The 27,626-nt window shown below is 40.3% G+C and overlaps 1 protein-coding gene across 7 annotated transcripts in view; it reads left to right on the top strand.

The window, feature by feature from the left end:
• The window catches only part of LOC122833760 (calmodulin-binding transcription activator 1-like), an 81,261-nt gene extending 54,148 nt beyond the window's left edge, over window positions 1-27,113 (top strand). For 2 of the 7 annotated variants that reach the window (XM_044121621.1, XM_044121618.1), the window contains exons 8-22: window positions 4,342-6,200; window positions 7,728-7,854; window positions 8,234-8,368; window positions 13,188-13,336; window positions 14,202-14,386; window positions 14,459-14,537; window positions 14,626-14,893; window positions 16,562-17,079; window positions 17,220-17,365; window positions 17,540-17,786; window positions 17,947-18,015; window positions 18,755-18,900; window positions 18,984-19,052; window positions 19,207-19,237; window positions 20,756-27,113. In XM_044121621.1, coding sequence (XP_043977556.1) covers window positions 4,342-6,200; window positions 7,728-7,854; window positions 8,234-8,368; window positions 13,188-13,336; window positions 14,202-14,386; window positions 14,459-14,537; window positions 14,626-14,893; window positions 16,562-17,079; window positions 17,220-17,365; window positions 17,540-17,786; window positions 17,947-18,015; window positions 18,755-18,900; window positions 18,984-19,052; window positions 19,207-19,237; window positions 20,756-20,788 — 4,061 coding nt within the window. In that variant the 3' untranslated portion in view covers window positions 20,789-27,113. Of the gene's footprint in view, window positions 1-4,341; window positions 6,201-7,727; window positions 7,855-8,233; window positions 8,369-13,187; window positions 13,337-14,201; window positions 14,387-14,458; window positions 14,538-14,625; window positions 14,894-16,561; window positions 17,080-17,219; window positions 17,366-17,539; window positions 17,787-17,946; window positions 18,016-18,754; window positions 18,901-18,980; window positions 19,053-19,206; window positions 19,238-20,755 lie in introns of all 7 variants that reach the window. The other 5 variants (XM_044121620.1, XM_044121616.1, XM_044121619.1 and 2 more) reach the window with 3 other exon arrangements.
• Window positions 27,114-27,626: the final 513 nt, after the last annotated feature.

Raw genomic sequence — 27,626 nt, 5'->3', positions numbered from 1 at the left:
AATGAGTGCAGACTTCAATGGATTTTACTGGCATGTTGTGTGATACACCAACACAAATTAGTGCGTAACTAATTTGCACTAATTTGCAAATTAGTTACAAATTAACTAAGATATGGTTTTGAAATGTCTTACGAATGAAAGTTTAAAAGGACGGATGTGTTTTAGTATTCAGCAGCTCTAAGTCACTATTTTGCAGAACAGCCTTGTTCTGCAATAACAACTGCAAATCGTTTGGTGAACGTCTCTGGAGACAAAAGGTTTTCCACATTCTTCTTTGTTAAATGGTTTAAGCTTGTTCTGACAGCATGGAGGGTGTCTATGAACGTCGGTTGTCAAGTCTTACCACCAGTTCCCAGTTAATTAACCATTTATCATTTTATTCCCCTTCACAATTGAACTACTGAAGGCTTTAGGCACAGGTCCCAAACTTAATGATTAGAGACACTGACAGGTCTGGGGGGGATTTGTTGAATGTGTTTCTGTGTGGATTCATTTTTCTTTTTTAGATTATTGGAAAATGACAGGGCTGCACAGTGGCGCAGTTGGTAGAGCTGTTGCCTTGCAGCAAGAAGGTCCTGGGTTCGATTCCCAGCCGGGGATCTTTCTGCATGGAGTTTGCATGTTCTCCCTGTGCATGCGTGGGTTCTCTCCGGGTTCTCCAGCTTCCTCCCACAGTCCAAAAACATGACTGTCAGGTTAATTGGTTTCTATAAATTCTCCCTAGGTGTGAGTGTGTGTGTGAGTGTGTTGTTTGTCTTGTATGTCTTTGTGTTGCCCTGCGACAGACTGGCGACCTGTCCAGGGTGAACCTCGCCTCTCGCACGGGACGCAGCTGGAGATAGGCACCAGCAACCCTCCAGACCCCATTAGGGAAGAAGGGTGTTCAGATAATGGATGGATGGATGGAAAATGACAACCTGTTTGGAAAAATATGTTCCCATGTAGATGCGATTAAGTTCTCTAGCATATCAGAGGCGTTTTCAAAAACGTTGTGGGAAAAGTGTGGGAATGGCCCTTTGCTGCTGCAACATGATTTCCCAGTAGACAAAGCAAATCAACAATGAGCAAGTTTAGTGTCGAAGAGGTTTACTGGATTCCTGACCTCAGCCCAAAAAGGAACACCTTTGGATGAGTTAAAGCAGACACTACAAGCCACACCTTCTCAACCAACATCAGTGTCTGATCTCAGAAATGTGCTTCAGAAAAAAATGTTTAAACCTTATGGAAAGTTTGAAAGAGTTGAGGCTGTTATAGTTGTAGCAAAGAGAGGGCCAACGTCACATAGTGAAATTTATATTTTAAAAATGGGCTGCCACTCTCACACACTGGCTGACATGTGTCTTTGTTTCAAAACGTAGTTGCAAATTTAAATGAGTCAATCTAGTGGAGCAAAAAAGTAATATATTGGATTATATTCTTTATTATTCCAAATAGGAAATATATTTGTCACAGTAGCATTAACTATTCTAAAGTTTAAAACATCATGATTTAGAAGTACATAAAATATAAGAAATTTACAATAGAACAATTATTAGAAGCAACAATAAAATTAAATTAATTACATAAGAACAGTGGAAACAATGTGAATAGTACTGCAAATGACTTAATTATTTACATGATGGAGCGCAGGAGATTGTAAAATATGCATAATTTAACCTTCTTCTATAAATGGTTTGTGCTAATCACTCATCTATGTGTTTGTATATGCGAAACAGCTATATAACAGCCATGTATTCATTGGTAAACATTTATCATCTGAATGATAAAACATTTAATGTAGTGATTAAATACCCTGAAGTGAATGACTCATTGAAGCAGATGCCTTTTCTTGCAGCATGCAATAAACATTTAAACCATCTTAGCAAAAAAAAAGTTACTTTCTTGTGTCTATTATGAACTTAATTGTTCTAAACTCAAGTCTCATTTTAATATCGAGGTCAATGAAAAATCACTTGCTTAGGTAATTCATATACTACACACAGCTATGCTACACACTATGCTGCTGCGTGCATGGTAGTTATAGATTTTTGTTACTTATGTATTAATATATTATATTTGTAGTTGTTGTCAGTAAATAACATTGACTTGGTTAAAATGAGTAACATCTGAAGATTTGATGATTTTGATAAAGTCTTACTAAATTTCTTAATTTTTTGCAAAAATATGTATGCTTCATTCATTTATATTTAGGCGTTTCATTCAGTTTCATCCTTATCTGCACAAATTAAGAGTTATCAATTAAGAGCAATTTACTAAATAATAATTTAGGGCATTCCCAGTATTACAGTGAGGTTTGACATCTTTTCAGCACCAAAATTTGTAAATGGTCTTTTTATTTGACGCTAAACAGTTTTGTAGATAATTAAATCCCCCAGCTGCTTCTAAAAGTGCAGACGGCATCATTAGTTGATTTCATTAATCAATTAGCTGACTGCCAGGAAATTATTGGCCACTACAATAGCTGATCACTTGATTAATATTTCCTTTAAAAAATATTCACACCTTTACCTTCACATGTTGCTGCTTTGAGTTTCTTATACTTTTGTCAGTTTGATTTAGTATGGCAAAGCTTGTAAAACTGAGCTATTGGCAAAAATCTTTTTTTCCTGCAGTGATTTGTTTCAGTTAGATTAATCCGTGGTGAATACTAGATGGACTTCCAGAACACTTGTAATTTAGCTAGTTTTTACCACATGTAGTAAGTCGCTGGTTGCTGCCGCTATCAGAGTCATGCTGCCACCTAGAGGCAGACACAAACTGCAGCCATGAAACGGAGAAATTTATAGCAAACCGGCAAGCGTGGCTAAAATATAAAGCATTTCATATTCATGAAACAGCTTGAAGGACTAGATAGTTTCAGTACCCTCACTGACACACCCATACCCGCACACCATTATGTAAGTCAGTCTATTTGGTTGATGTGGTCTGGAAAGGTAGTTTGAGATGAGCCCGTACCTGTGTGTCTTGTTGATGCAAGTACTGATTCATGTGCTAATTGTTCACAGAGCCTTCTGCTTTCTTGTGTCGCGTTGCCTGTGTCCTGTGATTGTTGATGATGAGTGGGAGGTGTTACCTCTGAAATTAAAACTGCAAAACGCTGGGGAGGTAAATGAAAACATGTGGTTTGCATATTAGATGTTTAATTTTCCGGAAAAGATCAACAAATACATAGAATGTATCTTAACACCTTGTTTGTGACAGTTATATCAGAGTACTTGTATAATCGTTGCAGTATAGGTTCTGAACAGTAGAGGGTGCTGTTACATCCTCTCTAATTACAATCTGGCAAAAAGATTCATATCCTTTGATTTTGTTTTGTTTGTTTTACATATTTGTCTTGTTTCAGACTGTCTTTTATTTTGTAGATAATCATTGTGATGCTGAGGGAAAATTATGCTGGTTGTTTTTTTCTGTTTGGTTTATTTTTTAACAAATTCAAATACGAAAGTGTGGAACCTCCTTTCACTGGTGATATTGGTTCTACAAAGGTGTTTTTTTTTTTCTTTGAATCTTCTTTGCAAAAAGACACAACCTCATTCAGTAAGTAAAGAACTTTTACTTTGTCACAGATTCATATTCAGATCTAGAGTGTGTTTTTCTATTAGAAGGTGAACCACTGCCTCAGTAGCAGGGTTTTTTGAGCCCACATTGGGGATTTTTACTGCCATGTTTGATCCCAAACAAGCTTCCCTTTAACTCTGATCAACTACACTGTGTTAAAGAGAAAAATTGTCACTTAGCCTTTTTTTTTGGTCAGAACCTTAGGACCATGTCAGTGTTTCCTCATAGTTTGTGGCAAACTGGAAACAATGTCTTTCTTCTTGCCACTCTTCCAAAAACACCCAAATTAGGGATGGCACAGTTACTAGTTGTTCTGCTGAGGGAAAATTATGCTGGTTGTTTTTTCTGTTTGGTTTATTTTTTAACAAATTCAAATACGAAAGTGTGGAACCTCCTTTCACTGGTGATACTGGTTCTACAAAGGTGTTTTTTTTTTTCTTTGAATCTTCTTTGCAAAAAGACACAACCTCATTCAGTAAGTAAAGAACTTTTACTTTGTCACAGATTCAGGGTCTCTCTCCTTCTTTTCTGATCAATGCTTTCCTTGGCTGGTATGTCAGTTAAGGTGTTTTAAACTCTAATTCTGCTTTTCTCTGATCCATCTACTACGGTTGCTAGTTTTCTTGATCCCGTTTGTTCCCTATGTTCTCTAACAAAACTCTGTGGCCTTCAAAGAAAAGCTGTGTCTATGATTAAATTAAATGACACAAAGGGGGACTTTATTTTGTGACTCTTGCACACTTTCCTGAATGCTGTTCTCTTTTCTGTCTTTTCTGTCAGGTGCTGGAAGCAGCCTTCATCAGAAATGTTCCAGTGTGAAGCAGCGTATCATCTCATCCAAACAGGAGTCCGGAGCAGGAGGAGGGACAGCAGTAGGAACCAGTGTAGCAGCAGGAAAGAGAGCTGAGGAAGCAGATGGCACGGAGGTCCAGAACAGTGATGTATCGGAGGGCCAGACTGAGGCCAATCCTGGCGGGGGGAGGAGTCGGGCAGGTGGAGGCGAGAGGAGGAATGGCAGGATAACCAAACCTTCCCTTCTCCCACAGAGCAGCATGGAGGTGTCTTCTTCCACCTCAACCAACCAGGTGGAGGTACCCGACACCACCCAGAGCTCCCCTCTGTCTATTGCCAGCGACATGGCGGACAGCCCAGCTCTTGCCATTGGCACCAGCTTGTCACAAAGCACTGCTGTGTTCATGTCAGAGGTCACCACTCTAACTGGTGATTCGGTATACTCGGCCGGCCACACCCATCTGCTGGCTTCCACCCACGAGAGTACCACCACGGGTATCCTGTTGGCTGTCGCCCCTGACAACCAGAGGTTTGCATCGTTCAGTGGAGGGGTGGGATTAGGTGAAGGAGGAGAGTTGGTTCTGTCCAGCTCTTTAGACTCTGGAGTTGGAGTCAGCCTTCCTGAGACCACCATGACCTTTGACCCCGACTGCTTCCTCAACAATCCCAAGCAGGGCCAGACGTACGGGGGAGGTGGAGGGAAGACAGAGGGATGCAATGGTGATGATGGGGGACTCCACTGCTCCACTAACGGTTTCATTTACAACCCGGCACTCGTCAACAACATCAAGACGGAGGCTACGCCACTGGAGCAGCCGCTGGCGACCCAGAGCAGCTACGTGGGCGAAGGAACTGGCCTTAGCCCCAGCACCACCCTGGAACAGATGGACTTCAGTGCTGTCATGTCATCGGCCTGTGTCTCAAGTCTGAACCAGCCGGCACACCATCCCTCCCCGGGCCTCTTCCTCCAGGCCTCCCCCCAGACAACCCAGCCCTCTCAGCTGCAGGTCAACGGCACCAAGGCAACCCAGGAATCCAGCGAAACGCGGGCCTACATCGGCCTCCCCCCGATGGTCACTGACTCTCCTGTCACTAACGGAGAAGCGCATACACACCTCCACCAAGTGAGCACAGACCAGCAGGCGCTGTGTGCGAGGAATGGGCAAGCGGCAGCAGTCGGGTCGTTTCCCCTGACAACACAAGACGTTGAGCAACCAGACAGCAGGAGCCACCAGGAGGTCGCAGCCTTAGAGAAACCGACAGAAAATGGAGAAGATTTACTGCTCAAGGCAGGGGATCCTCATGAGGCCTATGCGAGTGTTGACGCCAAGCATTTTCTCCAGCCCACAGATGACACCGGAGGGGGGGACGAGAGTGGAGGAGGCGGAGGGGGCGGAGGAGGAACGGAAAATGAAATTATATGTAATGGCGTGAGCATTTCAGGTGCTAGTAGTTCAGTGGTGGCCAGTCCTCAATCGATAGGTGTAGGTGCAAACATCGAAGGTGCTCTCTACAGCTCTCCGCTACCTCAGCAAGGTGCAGGGGTACCGGCAACGACAGCTGGGGCCGGGGCGGCTATCAGTCTGGAAGGGTTTGAAGCGTCTTTTGGAAGCCAGTTCTCCGATCTTATCAATGATTTCATCTCTGTGGAGGGATCTGGGGGAGGGGTGGCGGCAGCAGTCTCTGGGGTCCTGATGCCCCAGGAGGGCGCAGTAGGAGAGGAACACAGCACAGCGGCCGGTCACCTGCAGGCATCCGAGGTGGAGCAGGGGGCACTGGGACTACTCCAGGAGACTGGCAGGCTGTTCGCCGTGACGGACTACTCCCCAGAGTGGTCTTATCCAGAGGTTAGTAAACCCAACATGTAATCATTATTTACTCATCACTGCTCCCCACAGGAAAATTAGTCCATGCTCCACATGATTGATGGTAGCTTGTACTGACGGTAACTGTTGCAATCACGCTTAGCCCAGTTTGTACTGACAGCTTGGCTACAGTATGTGGTCATTAAGGAGGCCGAATATTTCAGACTCAGCTGATTGGGTTTTAATGAAATTTCAATTTTTCCCCAGATTCCCCTGGGTGGCCTCATTAATTTGAGCATGTACCACTTCTAATAACTCAGACAGCAGTTCTGTCATTGAATTATGATGAAAGTTGAGGAAACTCTTCATCTTTGAACCACCATGTTTTAAAAACAGTCTCATAGCGGAAATAATTATAAACAATTATTAAATAATACCCACATTTAACTGCAGATTTAGTCTGGGATTTTTTAAAAAGGACTTCAGAACATAAAAAACATCTAAAATGCACAGTACTTTCCAAATATATTTAGACCCTTTGAACTCCACATTTTGTTCCAATCATGAACTTATATGTGTATTATTAGGAATTTATGTGATAGACCAGCATAACTTTGGGCACAGTTTCGCTGTGGAAAGAAAATGATTCATGGTTTATAACATTTTGTTTACAAAACGTTTGTGTCACGCACCCTGTTGTCTGCTACTTATAAATTACTGGTGTTTAAAGTGTAACCTGAGGGCCATTTGTGGCGGTTGGAACAATTTTGTATGAATTTTTTTTTTTTTCATAAATGTGAAAAGTTAGGTACACCACCATATATTTTTTCTTTTAAAAAACATGTTTTGTTTTGTTTTGGGTTTTTTTGCTTTCATTTTAACACAATAGCAAGTAAAACCTCAAACACTGAACATTTTACTTTAAAAACAGACTTGGGTGCAACCGTTCTTTAATGTTAGTTAAATAGGTTTTCAAACATTTTGTAGATCAACAAAACATAAAACATTCAACCCAAATAGTCAAGTAACTGTATAACTTCCTTTTAATAAAACAAGCATGTAAGTCCCTTTTTCAGAGCTAGAATAATTTGCGCTATTATTTATTTTATCAACCTGCAGATAAATAGAAAATAATTCACTATTAAATGATTTACCATTTTTCTCAGGGAAAAAAAAAATATGACCCTTGAGTACTTTCAGCGTAATTATTTATACACACCACTGCCAACCTACCAAGACAGGGTGTTCACCTCCACTGCTCTAATCCTGACAGGTTTTGTTTGAGGTTAGTTATAATCCAAATGTAAATGACTGGTCATTAAATAATCCCATTCCAGGCTTACCTTAGACTATAAACAAAACATAGAGTGCATCAAAGAACTTGCTATTTGCTGGTGTATTTGCAGAGTGAAAACAAGTTTTGTGTTTTGATGCTGTTGTTGTGGTATCCACATCCTTTTCTCATTACTAGAGGGTTTTATGGCTCCTAGTTTCATTGTAAAGATTTTGAGCTACATAGTCCTGTCAGAAAATGGTTGCTTTTTTTTTTTTTTTTTTTTTGTCCCATAGGGAGGAGTAAAGGTGTTGATTACTGGTCCATGGTTGGAGTCCAGCAGTGAATACAGCTGCCTCTTCGACCACATCAGTGTCCCAGCTGCCCTCATCCAGCCCGGGGTGCTGCGCTGCTACTGCCCAGGTAACACACACCAACTTTTCTCCAAAATAAATTAACGTCAGAAGAAAATGTATCAAACACCTAATATTCCTCATATTCCTGTGTTTAGAGAATGCTTTTCAGAGCAGAAAGACATAGCCAAATGTAAAAAAAAAAAAAAAAATAGGCTAAAAGAGATATAAGATGGTAAACGAGATACAGAAAGGAATTGGTTTAGAATATTCTTTCAGCAAGACATAGGAAAATATAGTAAATAATGCCTCCTACCTTTCTGTGTGGTTTGTATAATCCGTATTAGGGCAACATTAGGTTTGAATTAATAATTTTGTATTGAGCTATATTGTGTGGAGTTTATTCGATGTTCACTCTAATAATCTCTTGATATCTGTCTTTTTTCCAGCTCATGACACAGGACTGGTGATGCTGCAGGTCGCCATGGGTGGTGAGGTCATCTCTTCTTCGGTAGTGTTTGAATATAAGGCACGCGACCTGCCAGCACTGCCATCTTCTCAGCACGACTGGCTGTCCCTGGATGGTGAGAGAAAATATTTGTTTACCGAAGAGATAAATGTGTCTGTTCACATTCAAGAGGAAAGAGTCTTTCAGTCATGCACACCTCGACATTTGCCTGAATGTGTCAGACACATTTTTGAATGAGAAAAGTTATGCTGTATGTGGTTGTGCAAATTATTTCTCAACAGGTTAGAATCAAAAGTGATCAAATTGATAAAAGAAAAACATATCAAAGTATAGCTTGAGCATACATTAAGTGCTGTACTATCAACTGAACGATAATAACAGCATTTCAGTCTTTTAACAGCTTGAGGTAGAAAGCTGTGTAGCAGTCGGGTGCTTCTACTTTTGATATTGCAGTTTGCCCGATGGCAGCAGTTCAGGGAAAGGGCATGAGAAGTCTCTCAGAGGCTTGTTCCTGCAGCAGCTCTGGAACAGATCTTGGACAGAGGATAGGGGCCCTTTCAACTCCCCTTACTATCCACTGCAGGGCCGTCTTATCTACCATATTGCAGCTGGAGTACCATGCTGAGACGCCATATGTCAGCCCTCTCCCAACCACAGCACTGATGTTTGTTTCAATTTCTTCAGAAACAAAAATCCAGTTTCTGCTGGCCCTGTTCCACAATCCCTTTGTCCTTTAAATAGATAAGGTTACAAAAGATCTAGACTCTGAGGAGATAAATGCCATCCCTTCTCTGCAGTATAGAACCAGTCGCTGGTTCTACGTGTGCCCCAGTTGTGACCTCTGCAAGTCATTAGAATAGATACAGAAAAGGCTTAAACTGTGCTGAATGAAAAGCAGAAGTACTTTTGGTCCTGCTTTAAGTTTAAAAAGAATCACGCTGAACATGTAATTACATATGAATCAAATAAGGCTGCCTCATTTGAACAATTATTAAATTTAGATGCTGATGATTTTTTAGAGTTTCTGAGACATGGTCAGTGCTGACCTATGACAGGTTCTGTATTTTAGTCACATTATGCTGCAGCCTTTTTCTCTGCCTGATAAAAAAAAATATATACTGTATTGTGGCTGACGTTGGCATTATGAAACTAGACAGAGGGCTGAGAGTGGATGAATGGAAGAAGTTGTGGGTACATGTATTACTATTTCTTTTCACATAACTTGGTAAAGAAAATTAAAACAAAGCATGTTTTTAACTGCTTTGGTTGTGTTTTGTTATATTTTACATACATATATATGCACGCAATACTTAAAAAGGAAACTTCCAGAGAACATAACAAGCAGCAGTGACACAAATGGGTGACGCCCAGGAAATGGATGTACTTTAGATGCGCTATAACCAGGGCCGGCACCAGCTACTTGGGTGCCCTAAGCACAAATGCTTTGTGTTGCAGACTGACCCACTCCTGAAATGAACAGTAATTCAGTATTTGTCAGTGTGTTTCTCTTTATTTAGTGATGAAAACATAAGGTTCACAAAGACAACAGATGTACAGCAGGATGGAAATCAGAAAACAAAGTACAATGAATGAACTTTAACTATGAGAAATGTAATACATTTGCTGTTAGCGAAAGACTTGTTTTTGTGTCGTTTTTACATGTATTTGTTTGATGCAAACCCCTAAAAACAACTAAAAGATCTAACTTCACAGATGGAAACTGACCCATATAATCAAAACAAGTATTGTTTTCCTGGTTCATAAGAAGAAGCTTATTTTATTTTATTTATTAATTTTTTTTACTTAACTAGATGGTTCACTCCTTCCGCCACTTTCATGTGGAAAGGAATAGATGGTTTCAGACATAGTCTTTAATATTTTTTTTAGAAATAAAAGACTGAGAAGTGTTGTGCATTTGTATTCCACCCAATCTCAGGTTTTTTCCAGCTACTAAGAGACTTTTTGTGTTCTGTTTCTTCTTGTTGGACAGAAAGTTGAATTTTGACCTAATCTGACCAGAGCAACTTTTTCCACATATTTGCTGTATCCCCTTAATAGGTTTTGACAAACTCCAAACAGGATTTCATTTATTTTTTTTCAAAGCCACCTGCACCATTGACCTTTGGAGCTCCTCCAGAAATATGCCTCTTGGCTGCTTCTTTGAGTGGTGCTGCTCTTGCCCAACCTGTCAGTTTAGGTGGATGACCTTGTTTTGTTTTGGTAGGTTCACACATGTCCCATAATCTTTTCATTTTTGGATGATGGATTATCTGTTCTCTTAGCGAGACTTGGGAAAATGAAAACTTGTTCCCACTAAGGCTTTCTATGCCTGACCTTTATCATGTGTGGCTTGAAACTATAGTTTCAAAACAAAATCTCTGTTTTCACTGAACAGCTGGTTTTATACAGAGATTAAATTACACACTGGTGGACTCTGAGTAATTCGGTAACCTCTAAATGCAATTGGTTTTGGGTTTTATTTAATTAATTTGCTGCTTTGCTCCTTATATATATACATATGTGTGTGTGGGGGTGTGGGTGTGGACATGCGCAAATGACGTTGTGTGTTAAATGACTATTTTGAGAAGCATTATGTCATTATATGTGTGGACTGGTCTTGAAGCTGCTCCTATTGTTGCATTGTGTCTGCATGCAAATTGATCATAAATTGGCAAATTATTTCGAATTGGTTGGTTGATTGATTGATCGATCGATACATCGAAAATGGGACAATATAGTGGTTTGGTACATATTTTTAAGGTGTGAGAATAAACCAGTCATACTTTTTACATTCACCTCTGGTTGTGTAACCTGTTGTGAGTTTCATTGTATTTAACGCGGTTTTAAACGAAGCTAAAGGACAATGACACGTTCTTTCACTAATCTTTGGAGGCAATTACTGCAGATGTCTCCACGACTCCAGGGTCAGCCTCTGTGTGTAAATATATCTCCCAATGCAGTTGCAGCCTGGAAACACATGGGTCCCATCGGCGATCCATGTCCTGACTCCGCTTTCGCCCCCGTCTCTGCGTTGCGCAATGCGGCAATGCGGCTTTTTAGTCACAGCATGCTGACTGTTGGCTGTAATAAAGGACAAGGACATGACGGCACACACGGCGCTCCGTTTGACAGTAACAACTGCGGACAGATCTTGTAAATGGGAGCCGATAAATGTACATGTGCTGCGTCTTTGTCCGTAAGTGAGGACATCGAGACGCGACCTGTCTTGTTTCTGCACATTTTCTCTGTTTTGGTTTCTCATATGAGGGCAAATTACTCACTCCAGGAGAGGGGGTGGGGGTGTAGGGACAAAACTGCTATCTGCTATTAAACACGTGTCTGGACACGGCACAGCCAGCACGCTGATGCCCAGGTCTGTGCAGTCTGTTGTGGCGATGACGAGCGAGCCTCCCGCAGCTCGAACAGTGGCGGGCGGATTTGAAGCGCTGCTCCCCCTCACACACACAACGTGGAGAGACGGTTATCTGTCTCTCCCTCCCTCCTTCCTTCCGTCCGTCCCTCCCTGCATTCCGCTTTTTTTATTTTTTTATTTATGTTTTGTTTTTTTTTACGGCTGGAGAAGCGAAGCTGTGAGTCGTTTCGTTCACCTCAGACTGATGGAGGTTTAGCAGAAGCGGGAACAGAAACCAAAACAGCAGCAGACCCTGACGGTATCTTCTCATCGCGCTGTTCTACTGACGTTCAGGTGTGTATTGTTTACAGCTGCTGCGTTGGGATCGCACTTATCTGCCATGTTGCAGTTGATAGACATGAAGGCGGCTGGGTTAATTCGTTGTCGTGGAGTCATACCCCCCTTTTTTTCTTGTTTTTGCAACTTAACTCATGAATGTAGCTGTATTTGCAGTGAGACAGAAAATTGTTTGACTGAAGTAAACAATGTTGCTTGTCTATTCTTGTTGGCTGACCTGTGCGATTTCAGCACCCAGAGGAGGGGACAGCTCCACTGATCCCTCCAACCACAATAGAAGGAGTCTCTTGCTCCTGTAAAGGCCCATTACAGCAACACAGAACTCAGAAAGCTTTCTTACTTGTACGACTGCATATATTTGATATTTATGGATTATATATATATATATATATATATATATATATATATATATATATATATATATATATATATATATATATATATATATATATATATATATATATATATATATATATATATATAGACAATGGACAGTGACATGTTCAAAAGTCAAGGTATTGTTTCATAACCCTAACTTCTACACAGCTTTATCCTTGACCTATCTTCTATGGACTCCATGATGCTGTTTGTTCACTAATGTTCTCTAAAAACCCTGAGGTCTTCGCAAGACGGTTGTATTTAGCCTTTTTGTGATGCTAAAGAGTCATTATTGAAGTACTACTGAAATTTATTTTGACAGCAATGGAGCTGTGGAGCTTCTGGTGATCCATCAAAACAGTAGTTAAACCTCTTATTCTACTCTAAACTCAAATCAAAACTATTTAAATATTCGCATATAAACAAATTGTTTCAATGCTTTTCTTCCCTGCATACCGACAGCTGCTGGAATGTTGAATTATACTCTGTTATTGTGAAACAGTCTGTGTGAATCTGTTTTTGTTTGATGTGTTCACGAGAGAACAACAGAGGATTAATGTGTATGACGGCTACAATACAGGAATGTTTTTTTTTACTCTCTATTATGAGAAAAATGCTCTCACCTAGATGTCAGTAAGATGGAAGCTCTTTAGTTGAACGTGTTGCTCCACCCTCCCTGTTGATCCTGAGCTTTGAGGAGCATAAATAAAATAGGTAGTGACCAAAACAGAAACCTAAGAGAACGAGCAGAAGATGGAATTACACAGGGGGTTTGTTCGGTAAAGCACTCTGCCCACTTACCTAAATAAGGTAAATAGATTTAAACCTCTGACCTGCACTTCCACAGACACCCAATTCAGGATGTCCATTCTGGAGCGTTTGGAGCAAATGGAGCAAAGGATGGCTGAAATAACCAATCAGAACCCTGGCTCAGAAGCCATGGCAACCAAGGGTGGAGGAGTGGAGGGGGGAGGAGCCAATGATCCGCGGTCTCAAGTAAGATATAGAGTCTGTTGTGTGGAAATGTTTCCTGTACAACTACATAAAAGTGTCTAATATGAAGGAAGAAAAAAAAAACATCAAAGTTATGAAAATCAATCAAGGTTAATTTGTAAAACTGTTTCATAAATATTTAGTTTCGTCCTGCAACATATTATTCTCTTCAAACTTACAAGCACAGACAGATTTGAATGTCCTAAACCTTAACAAATCATATTAAATAAACACAAAAATAATTTTGATAAAATTACACTTCTGTGAGTTATATTTGTCACATTTTACATTTTCTAAAAGGTAAAGTGCGTTCTTTTTGATTTTCCTGTAAATGTGCTGCAGAAAGCCAGAGGAATCAGGAGATACAATAGTCGACCGGACAGAGAGTTAACTCAACCAATCTTTCCTCAGTTGACTCTGATCAGATTAGATCCACAGAAAAAAACTCTGAGATTAAAGTCAGTATTCTTTTTATTTCTTTCTATGGCCCTAATTTTTGTACCTCTATTCATTAAATGCAACAAAACCTGAGGTTCTCCACATGTTTTGTCCTTAAACTCATCCACCAAAACACGGGCTTTTTTTTTTTTTTTTTACTATTTTGACATCACAAAAATAATACAAAGGAAAAGGATAAATGAGCTGATGCATAAAGCAAAAGATGATAATTTAATCTCATAATTCCATACTGCTACCTCTCTAACCCAGGATATTGCTTTTTTTTCATAACTTCAAAAAATAATAATAATAAATTGAAACAGCAGGACATAACCCAAATAAAGCCAGAGAGTTGTATTGGCAGCTAGACATTTGAATTAAAGATTTTCCAACATTTATTTAATCTGCCTTTTTCCTTTCCAACCATCAGAGCTCCCCTGATCAGAGCACATTTGAGGGTCGTGTGGTTGTGGTGTGTGAGAAGATGATGTCCCAGCCCTGTTGGGCTTCTTCAAACCAACTCGTCCACAGTAAGAACTCCAGAGGAATGACGTTGCTGCATCTGGCCGCAGCTCAGGGATACGCGGGGCTCATCCAGACACTCATCCGCTGGCGGTGAGTAACACTCAGATGGGACCCTCCACTGTGAAGACAAAGTAATTTCTCATTTGCTGCTTCGCTCCACAGCACAAAGCATGCCGACAGCATTGACCTGGAACTGGAAGTGGATCCTCTTAACGTCGACCACTTCTCCTGCACGCCACTTGTGAGTGATCAATACTGTTACATTCTTCTTCATTTTTTTCACTTTTTTTCCAGTGTGTATGAGATTGATGTTATTCTATCTTCTGCAGATGTGGGCGTGTGCTTTGGGCCACACTGAGGCAGCACTGGTTCTGTACCAGTGGGACCCAAGAGCTCTTGCCATTCCCGACTCTCTGGGTCGCCTGCCGCTGAATATCGCCCGATCCCGTGGTCACACTCGATTGGCCGAGCTCTTGGAGCAGCTGCAGCAGAGTCCTCAAACTAAGGGACAGCCTGCGGACAGTTGGATGGAGAAGTGGAAAGGAGGATCACAGAACAGAGGAATCAACAGCAGCTCCAGCACCAACCCAACCCCAGGTCAAAAAGCATCTTGTGTTTGTTTTTTCAGAAGCATAATATATTTTGTTCAGGATTGAGGTACTAATTGATGAAGGAAACTAACTAGAAACGTTTTTACAAGGATTTTGACTGGTGTTAAGGGAGTAGTCTGCACAAATGTGGTCAGTGATTGTGCCAAAGTCATAAAATCCATCCAGCAGCCTGTTTCAAGCTCACAAAGTTTTATTTTCTATCTTGTGTTATTACTCTGCACTGGAAGACTGATTTTCTTAACTTAGAAAAGCTCTATCTAAGCTTTTATCCCATCTTTAGTTATATTTAATGTTTACTGTTGAGACTAAATGGCACTAAGCTCAAAAGAAGGATAAAAACATTAATTATGTTCTTTTTGCAATGTTAACACCACCAATCACTTAATTTGTATTTTGCAAATTAAGTGATACATTTTTATGCATTTTTATAAAAAAAAAAAAGAAATTTCAAAATTTTCAAGGACAAAGTCAGTGCCTTATTAAAGCATACTCCTTGAACGTCTTTACTTTTTGTCTTGTGAGAACTTCATCAAATTGTGATTGTATTCCATACAATGTTTTTCAAAGGTTTTGATAATAGAGATTTGAAATGTGAGCCCTCAATAGATGTTCACCATTATAAGATATAAATATGCTGTAATCTAAATCCTTTCATTGTGGCTGTCGCTGCATGTATAGAGTTGCTGTCCTGCTGGAAGGTGAAGCCCCCTTCTCAGATTTTACAGCATTTTGCTCCATCCATCTATAACCAGCTTCCCTGGCCCAATTAAAGAAGAACATGCCACAGTGTGACACTGATGCCGTATTTTATTGTTGCAGTCTTGTGTTCGCAGTATTCTGAGGTGGTTTTCCGGTAAACAGCATTTCAGATGAAAGCGCAGCGTTCAGTGTTTGCCTCATGTGACACAAAGGCCCTCTTCCTCATGTTTGCTGTGTTCCCTAAATAGCTTGCAGCAAAATGCAAACAAGACAGCCTTTTCACGATGCTGTTTGTTCACTAATGTTCTTTAACAAACCCCCGAGACCTTCACAGAACAGCTGGATTCATCCTGAGATTGAATCACACGCAGGCGGCTGTGGACTCTGTACTAATTAAGAGTCTTGTGGAGGCAGTCGGCAGCACTGGATTTTATTTTGGGGTAGCAGATTAGAGGACTTCATTTGTAAAAAAAAAAAAAAAAAAAAAGTAAAAATTATGGATAATTTTCCTTAATTTCTATACTTATTCACTTTGTTACATGAGCCTATCTCATTAACTTCCAGTAAAATACATAGAAGAATGTGACTACAACAGGTAAAAAACTATTTTGAGATGTTAAAGATGTTAGATATAAATAGAGTGTAAATAGTTTTGCAAGACACCGTTATGTGTGCTAACCCAGGCAAGCACCACTTCACAAATTATGCCAAATTATAGTGACGCTGTTATCTAATATGAGCCGTTTCTCCTTCAACATTCATTTTGGTTTGCTAAGAAATGAGAACTCCTCACTTCGTGAGTTAGTGTTGATTTTTTTTTTATTCTTGAATACTTTTTGGCTTAGTTGAAATCTGGTCATTTTTGTGACTGAGCAGGATGTAGTTTTTGGTAGGAATTTGTGGTATGTTGTAAGGTTTGTTATCATGTTTAACTTTTTTTTTTTCACCTGTGCAGAGGTGAGAAGAAACAGAACAGAGAGCCAACCATTAAACCAGAGCTGGAGCCAAACTGGTCAAACACCCCAACCTGGAGCTAACGTGGAACAAGGAGGTCCACCCCCAGCCAAGCGTCTCAAATCTAACCCCGCGAGCCAACAGCAGCTCGCCAACTCAGCCCCCGGCGCCAACACCATCAGCTCCCTCCTCGACTCTTCCCCGAGGCCTAATCCTCTCCCATCTGTCTTACCCAAGTCCCAAAAAACTGAGCTCACCTACCAGAGAGCACCTCTTTCCAGCTCCACCACGGACCGGCTTCAGTTCACTGGTGCCCCGTTCTCTCACCTGCAGGCCAGGATAAGGAGGTCTGAGGGGAGCAACCTGTGGAGCCTGAGACGGTCTCTTGGACAAAATAGTCTGGTCCGGAGAATTCAAGGAAAAGAACGGTTGGCCATTCATCTGCGGCAGAGAGTGCTGTCCGACAGGGGAGAGGAGACTGAGCTGCTGACCTACCAGGATAACTCAGATGACTTGCAGGTATAGTAAGCAGTTATATTTTGCTCTACTCAGAGAATGTTTTGGTGCAAGGAATACATTTTAAAAAATACATAAAGAGTAACTATTCCATGCAGAAGATAGGAAAAGTTAACTTTAAAACTTCCCTACACATGTCATAGGTGGACATCACGATGCTTGCTGATCACATCATGGATGCTTCAGCTGGAAGGCTTAAGCAGACTACAGTCACTGAAACAGATTCTGCAAAGGTTGGCATCAGCAGTGACGTAAAGTCACTGTCTGGCTACCTTGATGAGGTGGAAAGGTGAGTCTAAGTCTCTGATATTACCATGGTTCGTCAAAATAATTCATTAAATGTTTTCTCATGAAGTGAAAATGCAAGAAGAAGTTGCTATGTTAAGTTATTTTTCTTAAGTATGTATGTCACTGTCACAGCATTCAGCTTGATGTCTTGGTTTTATTTTTGTTTTCTGTGCAGGTTTCTAAAATCTAAGCCCCAGGCTACAAGCCCCAAACCAAATGCACTCTCAGGGCTGGAGGAGCAGCCGACTCCTCATGCAAACCAAGCGCCCTCGTCTCCCTTTGACTGGAGTTCCTTCCTCTGTGCAGCTATGCAGGAGGAGAAGTTAAAAACAAACTCCTCCTGTCTAGCCATGACTGAGTCAGAGCAGCAAGAGCTGTACGAAACCATCAGGCGTGCTCTGCACTCTCTCAGAAAACACAAGGCAAGTATGACCTCCACTTGTGCTCCTGCAGACGGTGCGGCTGAGAAGTATCTCGCTCTGCGAGGCTTTCTTGCACTGTTGTCAATCAGGGGTCCGATGTGATCAGTAATTTTGTTACATGTGCAACGTTAGGTAAAATTATTTCCAACATTCTTCTCAGGGTCCCATTCAGGAACAACACAAAGAGATTGCAGCAGTGATTCAACGCTGCTACAAGAGATACAAGCAGGTAGGATTGCTGATGTTGATAGAGACTTGTTTTTTTTGTTTTTTTGTTGGAATGGATTGCATTACACTAAATGTGTAAATATACCTTGTAGGTCCCGGTGTGTGTTAAAGAAAATACTGTGAATGTCTTGACTGGAAATTAATGTTCCTTCTTGGCCATTATGGGCACTAAAAGGATTGAGAATCAATCGTTTGCTCCTGCTTCATCTCAGTGTCTGATTCACACAGCAAATAGCTCTGGTTCATTTGTACTTATGCTGATGGGAATTTTGTATTCAAATGAGTCCTTATTCATTCTTTCTATATGTACTGCCAACACTACTGTATGAAGTTATTCTTAATTAGCTCTCCAGGAACATGCCAATGACCAATTCTTTGATTCAGGTGTGATGAAACAGGGAAACTTCAGGACACAGAGCCTGTGGACTGACTTAGGAAACTGATTTAGGGGTATCAGATTAAAAGGGAGTTAAAATAAATGCAAGCCACACTTTTCAGATATCTATAGGTTAAACATGAAAAAAAAAACATGTGTAAGATCACTTTCATTTCACAAGATTGGACAAAATCCAAAGACAACACATTGAATTTGTGGTTGTAGCATAAAAAATGTGGAAAGGTCCAAGGGCTAAAAATACTTGAGGAAGGCCATGTAGAAAAGTCAGAAAAAAAATATACAAAAAAGTTTCAGAAATCACTTTCTTGCTAACGTCATGCTTCATGTCTGACTTTCCTTACAGTATGCACTTTATAAGAGGATGACTTTGGCAGCCATCCTGATCCAGAGTCGTTTCCGGAGTTTCCATGAACAGAGGAAGTTCCAGCAGAGTCGTAGAGCAGCAGTCCTCATCCAGCAATACTACCGCTCCTATAAGCACTCCCTCAGGTGCTCCACGTGCACACACAGGTATTGACGTCGCTGGGATTGCATAAACTAAAGCATCTACCGCTATCTTTTGTTTACAGCAGCATCCTAACTAAAAAACAGAACCAGGCTGCTCGCAAGATCCTGAGGTTCCTGCTCCGCTGCCGCCACAGGTGAGCCGTGAACCTCCAACCACATTCTCAAACTCTTGAACGTGCACACACGCAAGGGCACCATGTCATACTCTCATACCAGCCACCCACTAGCACACATACACAGACTAACAGCAGTGCTAATAGTTGCTGTTGTTTTGCTGCTCCTGTGAAGCCCCTTGATGGACCACAGGCCTCTGAAACAGGTGAGTCCCGTCTTGCTCCCTCTCTTTCAAAGGCTGATGCCCGTTTGCATGACAGCAGAAGGAGAGGGAGAGGTAGAGGAGTTCCTGGATCATTATCCTTCCCTCCTGCTCTCTTCTTTCCTCCCTATCTCTCTCTGTCTGCCTCGAAGGGCTGCCGAATGATGACAACAAATGTGCATGACTGACAGATAGAGACACAAATCTTGCATACGGTCTTCTTGGGGGCATGTTCCGATTATCACAAGGGGACATCGAGGGTTGCTTGGCATGCAAATTTTTGTGTGCCTTGATGGATGGAGCTGGCACAGAGGATTTGAGTGTACGTCTGCTGTGTAAGAATATGAATTTAAGGAGATTTTGTCAAACATCTACTGATTACTCTTTGACATTTGAGGGACGGTATCAAAAAAGAAAAACAACTTGCTGTTAAAGTGCTTTGCAAGAGTGTTTTATCTCTTTGTGCTTTTTCACATTCTGTTTGATTGCAACCACAAAGTTCAATATATTTTATTAGGAAGTGGAAGCTTAGCAATAGATTTTTGTCAGATGAAACCATGAGAAGTATGTTGGAAATTTCTTTGTTGTTTATTAGAGAACTTTAGTGAACAAACACCATCAGAAAAAAAAACAAAAAACAAGAAAAGCAACAGACAGGTCAAGAAGAAAGTTGTGGATAAGTTTAAAGTGGAGTTAGGTTCTTTAAGCAACATTCCAAGCTTTGAACAACTCAGAGTCACTATTTAATCAATAGTCTGAAAATGAAAAGAGTTTGTCACAACTACAAACCCTCCGAGATATGACTGCCCACATAAGCTGCAAAATACAGGAGAATATTAATCAACCTCATACCAAGAGGCCCATGGTATCTCTGGAGGAGCAGCAGAGATCCATCTAAAGCCACAGATCTGGCCTTTAGATTAGAGTAGCAAGATAGTTGTGAAGGATGGAAAGCAGGGCTAAAACTACATATCCTGCAAGAAAATATGTTAGAGTCTGTAAAAGAGTGAAGACTGGAGAAAAGGTTCATGTTCCTGCAGGACTATAAGCTGAGATGTGCAGCCTAAGCTGCAATGGAACGGTTTAGGTAAAAGCTTGTTCACGTGCTTGAATGAGACAGTTAAAGTCCAGGTCTACTGACTGAGAATTTGCTAAGACATTGCTGTTCACATATGCTCTCTTTTCTTTTTTTCCTTTTTTTTTTTTAAGAAAAATGGGTCAAAGATTTAATTTTGGACGTTCAAAGACTTGCAGTTTTAATTGCAACAACAGGTGTCTCTTCACAATGTTGAGTCGGAAGAGCTGAATCCAAATGCATGCTAAACTTCAGGTTTTCTGTATGTAAGGAAAGCATGCGCTACTTTGTGTTGGTCTCTCATATCCCAGTGAAATAGATTGAATTTTGTGGTTGTAATGTGACAAAATGCAATGTGAATAGCTTAGCGAGCCACTTCATACGTACACACTGACCTTGTAAATGTATTTTCTGATTGTTTCTAATGTGTGTTTGGTTCTCCTCAGGGCCAGAGAGCAGAGAAAGGCCAGGGGTCCTGAGAATGCATCACCAGGCCCTGCACACAGCCCCATCAGCCTGTGATCAATCTACCTTCCTCCCCTCTTTTCCCCTAATCCATCTCTCCTGCCCCAACCCTACGCCTCTCCTTTTCCATCGCCCAGCCTCTCCTTGTCCCCTCTTTTCTCCTCCTTGCTCTTAACCTCCCTGGCCTCATTTCTCAAGAGGAAAAAAAAAAAACTCTTCCCAGACAGACTGAGGACAGGATAGGTGTCCATCATGGCAGCTCAGACAGACATACTGCTGGGCAGAGTCCCAGAACCAGGCTCTGCTCACAGCACTGATCCTCCTCCAGTTTAACTGGGAGGCCATCACATTAACCTCATGGCATTCTTTGCACTCCTCATGGGTATGTTTCTTTGCAAGAGCAAGTTGTCGAGCGGGACAAGCAGTTAAAAGGAAAAAAAAACGAAAAAAAAAAACAAAACAAAAAAAAAAAGAGGAAGTGCCTGACGACAACATCTTGCTGTTTAACCCAAGCGGCTGGATGTGCTGAAGAGGCTCCAACGGGGAACAGCTGGCTAGCGAAAGAGGCAACTTTGACATGCAGAAAACACAAAACCCGCTGTGTTTTTTTTTTGTATCCAAACAGAGATCTGTGAAAGAATAAGAAACCCATAAACCAAAAAAACTCACTTCTGTGTTGCATTTGCATGCAAGGTTTCCCCCTCCCCCGCTTATTCCTCCTCTATATCATCCTACAGAGCTACAGTGGCAAATCATTCTGCTGATTCAGTATCTCACAGTATCACCCAACCACTCTGACTCACCGGCTTACAAAGCTATTAGTCACCTAATCAAAAAAAAAAAAAAGGGGGGGAGGAACTGCACTTGAATGTACAAGGAGCATTGTTAGAGAAAAGGGAAGCGGCCTGAATAACGATGTCTTAATTTGCTACATGGACTTTGTATGGAGTTGTTCTCAGCGGCAGCACTTTTGCTCGCCCGACGTGGTGTGTCCGTGTTCGTTCAATTCAATGCATGTGTTTGAGCTATGAGCTCCTGCATGCTTGCCAAACTGCTTTAGTGTTGTTTCTTTTTGTATTTCTATGTGTAACTGTGTCTCATGTCTTCATCGACTTATCCTTGCCCTGTGTAATGTGAACCGTGTAAGGACAAACGACTTCTTTTTTGGGTGCTTTATTTATTATTTATTTATTTAAGGGTCTAATTCTTTCTTTAACTGGCTCAAGAGTGGCTTAACTCGAGACTGGTGCCCCAACTCAAAAACCCCTCCCCTCCCGGTGTGATAAAATATGACATGTTCCAATGGTTAAATGTCTCTGTTAGTTTGTTCTGCGTGAACCTCCAAATCCTAACTGTGGTTTTGAGGACAGAGTCACATAACATTGCCTTGACTTCTTCTTGACTCTGAGAGGTCTCTATGCTTGCTCTGTAAAGGACGTGGGTCCTATACTTGCCCCTATACAGGGCATCGCTCCCTGTATTAGCCCTATATGGGCGATCAAAATCCATATTTTGGACTATTGCATATTTCTGTATATAAACTGACGAGGTAAGGGGATACAAGGACCCTGAAACTTTTTCATAAGAAGACTGTATTTAAGATTATAAATTATTTTACTTCCCGTAACAAGAACTTTAGACAGAGATCTGGGTACACAGGACGGCATATTGCTTGTAAATAATGTAGATAATACAGACAAAGTAATGTGCATGAGATTTAAGACAAAAGAAACAGCTAAAAGAACATGTTAGTGGCTATGGACTTCTGAGAGGATTTTAACTGCTTCACTTAAAGAGTATCCAGTATAAGTGTTATTGAAAAAGAACCTTTTCTTAAAAGCATGCAAACGAAAAATCTAACATTAGAACTATAAGTGGGAAAACAAAGTAAGCTGAAACCATGATCTTTCAGACAAAAAAAAAAATAAAATAAAATAAACATTTACACTTTGTGCTTTTGTTTCTTGGCTAGCAAAAATTAAACCCGTTTTGCCAGTAGTGCCAATCATTATGAATGCTATTTTTGCCTAACAAACACAGTATGATACGCTGGGGAAACCAGTACTCTAAAAGTTATCTGCAAGATCCACAGAGGCAGCACATGCTGACAGTAAATAATAGTAACCTAGTTCTAGCTCAGATGTAGACCTACAAGTCCTGAAGTTTGTCTGAAAAAGGTAGATTTATCCATTAAGTGATGATGGGGACCATGCAGGTATAAAAGATGATGCTAACGTTGCAGATGATGTTCAAATGTGAATGCTATGACTGGTGAATACTGAAGAGAAGAGGGTGCCACAGTGGGTGTAAAAAGTCTGCACACATGGAAAATGCCAGGATCCTATGATACAAAAATATGTTCGTCTCTTTCCATCTTTATTGTGAAACATAGGCTTATATATAGGCATTGGTGTATAAAATTTAACGTGAAACTGCTTCTTTGGTTAATTTAATTTGAACTGTATAGTACAGGAAAACATTGGGGGTAGCTTGGTGACCTTTTGTCTGGGAATGGGACTTTATAAATTCAGTTTATTTGCTCTTTTTTTTCTGTGAACCTTACCACTCAGTTAAAAACAAACTGAAATCTTTTTAAATAATAATAATAATGTGGTTGCATTTTATTACAGCTTGAGTTGGAGTCTATCAGCAGGACACACGTTGACTTGGTATTATTTGTTCACTCTTACTTGAAAATTATCCAAATTTGTCATATTACGAGAACCTCTACTGTACACTGCCCTCCACAGATGAGACGTCTGAGCACCGGCTGTTCATCTTCAACTTTCTAGCAGAAACCTGAAGCTTTAGTGCCAGCTTTTCAGAATTCTCCTCATTTGATTTAATCCCCCCCCCAGTGCCACCAAAATAAAAACAACAAAAAGTCCAACCTTTTTTTTGTCAAAGCATAACGCATCTCCAAACATGCTTTTGAAAGACTTTGCAGGTTGCTTTACAGATCTTGTAAGAAAAGGCATTTGTGTTGCCATCCTAACAGCCCAGGCATGTGAGCGGTACAGGAGAGTGTTGGAGTTCAAACACAACAAAAGAGGATCTACGTTCTTATACAACCACTTTATTTCAGGGGTTTTTGTTTCGCCTAAAAGATTTCAGTTTGTTTAGAAGGAAAAAGTTTATCTGTTTCACTTTTTTTTTTTTTTTTTACATTACAAAGCCAGAGGTGTGTAGACTTTTTATATCCATTTAACATCTCTTACTGTGTGGCTGTGCTCCAGCAACATACTTGCTTTTATTAAGACCATTGATCTCACCTACAGCAGATCCAGCCCGGCCTCCAGTCAAAGCTTTCCATCTTCAAACAGAATGTCTCTGAACTCATGGTTTGTTTCAATTTTTTTATTTTTTATTTTTTTGCTTTCTTTCTTTTTTCCTCATTGTCACTGCCATAACTGTATGACATGTAGTTTAATCTTGTGGAAAGTTTTGTTTAGAAAGTGCCTGCTCAACAACAGAAAACTAATATCAGGAAGTATTGTATATTCTCCAAAAATGTTCCCAGTTATCTCTTTATTTTCCTAAATTGTGTGTTAAAATTGAACTTGACAGTGTTCTGCTCTCTGTTAAAAACCCTAATTTGTCTGGTATGAATGGACGCTCATGGCCAAATTGATCATATGTGTGACTATGTCGGGCTAACAAATATGACACTATCGCCCTACCTTTGTGTGTACTTATCAGAGGAGGAAAAAAAAAATCCATTGAATTCTGCTTCTGTCTATGAGAGGCACTATCACAAGCCAATTTGCAGCTTCGCTATTGGGAGACTCGTGTGTTTTACTCTCAAAAAATAATTTTGCTGAACAGAACCCTAAAGTGTTTATCTGGTTAAATTGCTTTCATAGTCATCCTCTTTGTGGATTTTTTTATTTTTTATTTTTTGCTGTCACTTAGTCTCTGACTCCGATGTGCTCACACACAGCGTGGAACTCGAACGTACACAGTCTGGCTCATGCGCAAATAAGGCCACACTCTTTCTCTCATGTGCTTGTGTCTTTGGGAGGCATGAAATCTCTCCTTTAGATTATACTCAGGGTTGAAGAACAGGGAGATGGTATGTGGATTGCATTAACACAAGTGTCCCACATGTGGAGGCTGTGTACATTTGGTTGTATGTGTATGTGTGCGTGCATGGTTTGTAGTATAACAACTGTTCAGTCACTGTGTAGCACCTTCAAATTTAATGTGAATGTTTGACACACATGCTCTGATAACCCCCTCCAAAAATATCATCGCTTGAGGTGTGTGGATCAAGCTTCCAACTTAGAAAAGCACTCAAAAAGCTCAAAGGTTAGATTTTGTCTAAATTTAAATGACATTCAAAGCAAGTAATAAGAAAGCACACTGATGCAAATGTTATTGATTTTAATGTACTCACAAGATCCTATAATGGGCAATTTTTTAGATTATTCTGAATTACAGTATCTTGCAGTGTCTTGCAAAAGTATTAAACCCTTGAACTTTCTCACAATTTGTCATGTTACAATCCCAGACCTTAACATGTTGAATTTGAGGAAATTGATACATGTTTTCTTTGGGGGTTTTTTATCTTTTGGTAATAAAAACATGAAAAGCGTGATATGCATTTGATGCAACTCGCCATATTAATTCTATGCAGAATTTAGTGGTGCAATTAAGGCTGCAATAAATGGTCTCTACCAGCTCTTCAGACCTAAAGAGACTGAAAACTGAGCCCATTTTCTTTGTTAAAAAGCTCCAGCTCAGTCAGATTTTACATCCGGGCTTTGACTGATCATTCAGCCTGGAATATGCTCTGATCGAAACTATTCTGCTGTAGCTCTGACTGTATATTTAGGGTCACCCCAGTGGAAAATTCAGCTCTGACCAAGTCTTTTACAGACTCTTAGTTTTTCCCCAGAAATTTTCCTCTTTTTAGCTTCATGCATCTTCTCGTGAATCCGGTCACCTCCCCTCCTATAGATGCCAGATTTGTGGTGCAAAAGCCTAACTGTGGTTCTGTGAACAAATTCTCCCTGCTGAGCTCTGCAGCTCCTCCAGAGTAATGAGGAGCTGATTGAATCTTTCTCTGATTCATGCTCTTTATGCTCAGCCATTCAGTTAGACTGGACAGCCTTGTCTTTGTAGGTTTGTTTTATAGCTTTCCCCTGCTTAAAGCTTCTCCACGACTTCTCCCTGACCTGTCTGCTCTGTTCCTTGGACTTCAAGATGTTCAATAATTTTCTCTGTAAAACATCTGACTCTCTTATGTGACCCTAGAGGCACCTGGGTGCACTTTACTTAGAGGTATCAGAGCAAAGAGAGCTGAATGCAAATGGCTGCCACACTTTTCAGAGGTATATTTTAAAACATCTTAAAAATTGTATATTCTTTTCAATTTCACTTCACAGCCACCCGATAATCCCAATGAAATACATTAAAATTTGTAGTTGAATCAAGACAAAATCAGAAAAAAATTGCAGTGTTATGAATACTTTTTAAAGGCACTGTAAGAAATACATCTCCATCATCATAACAATCTTCATGTTTGGCGTTTCTATTTCAGTTTTTTTTTTTTTTTTATCTAATCGACGGCCATGTTGAGGACAGTTCCTCTTGAACAGACATTAAACTGTCCTCCCTCTCTCACCACCAAAGCTAAAGATGACTTTGTGAAACTCCCTCACATATGTACACACACAGGCATCAGTTCAACAACTTGTACAATAAACCAAATACCATCCCACACCACAGAAACTCCATCAGCAGGATCATGTTTCGCAGAGGATGATGACTGTAAAGAGTATGTAACTAAGATAAAGCAAAGATTGACAGGTAAGAACCTTTGCCACAGTAAACAGGTGGTAAAACATGAACAGAGGTAGCCTCTGTTCTCAAACGTCCGCCTAGAAATGAACAGTATAATCTTTCAGGCCTTGATTCAAGAGGGCGTGGCCAAACACCACATTGCATGCTAGAATGGTAGACCCTTATAGATAACCTACGGCTAGACCTCTCCTTGCCTTCCTCCTCTTTCCCCCTGTCTTCCCTTTTCTCTCTCATCTCCTGCTGTACCATCATCCTGCCTGCTGTTGTGTTCTCAAGTCGATCTCAACCGCTCATTTCTCTCTTTCTTTTTGTAGCCTAGTTTTTAATCCTCCTTTTTGTTTGTTTGTTTTACAAACATGCATGCACGAGCATCACTAACTTGTTGATGTTTTCAAAAAGAATATTTTGTTGCTGAGGCCATGCAAAGTGTTTTTGAATATTGCCCTTATATGTGGAATATGTCTTCTGAATGCTTTACATAATTTCTGCTGTAAAATGAAATCAGAATAAAAAGAAAATTTGCACTTTAACCTATTTTTGGGGGGTGATGTTTTCTTTCTTATTTTGTATATTTTTCTTATTTTCATTCTTTCTCCCCAAATGGCCTGGATAAAGTACTTCATGGTGACATGCAGATCCAGGAGAGTGGTGGGTCAGAATGTGGCTAAAGTGCAAAACTTGTCCAATGGTCAAAAGTATGACATATTTTAATTACAAATACCACAAGAAAAGCAGTGATTAAAGCACTTATAATTAATAAGATAAAATAGTTAATTTTATTACACATATTATAAATACAGCTGTGTTCGTAAGATATTAATTAATGTGCAAATGCTTAACTGCAGCTACTCGATTTATAGAATAAACAAATAAATTGTACTTGTATTGTCTGTATTCTAATAATATGATTTAAAATAAAACTTACTACATTCACCAATGTTTTCCATGTATTGAAATACACCAGGTGTTTGTCATCTTTTAGAGAGAAGTTACATGAACTTTTTAAAACAGCGTGGAGAGTATTTACTTGGGGCTACACATTGCAAC

Source organism: Gambusia affinis, linkage group LG07 (genome assembly GCF_019740435.1).
Source record: "Gambusia affinis linkage group LG07, SWU_Gaff_1.0, whole genome shotgun sequence".
Lineage (NCBI taxonomy): Eukaryota > Metazoa > Chordata > Actinopteri > Cyprinodontiformes > Poeciliidae > Gambusia > Gambusia affinis.
This window is presented reverse-complemented; position numbering and strand designations above follow the sequence as displayed.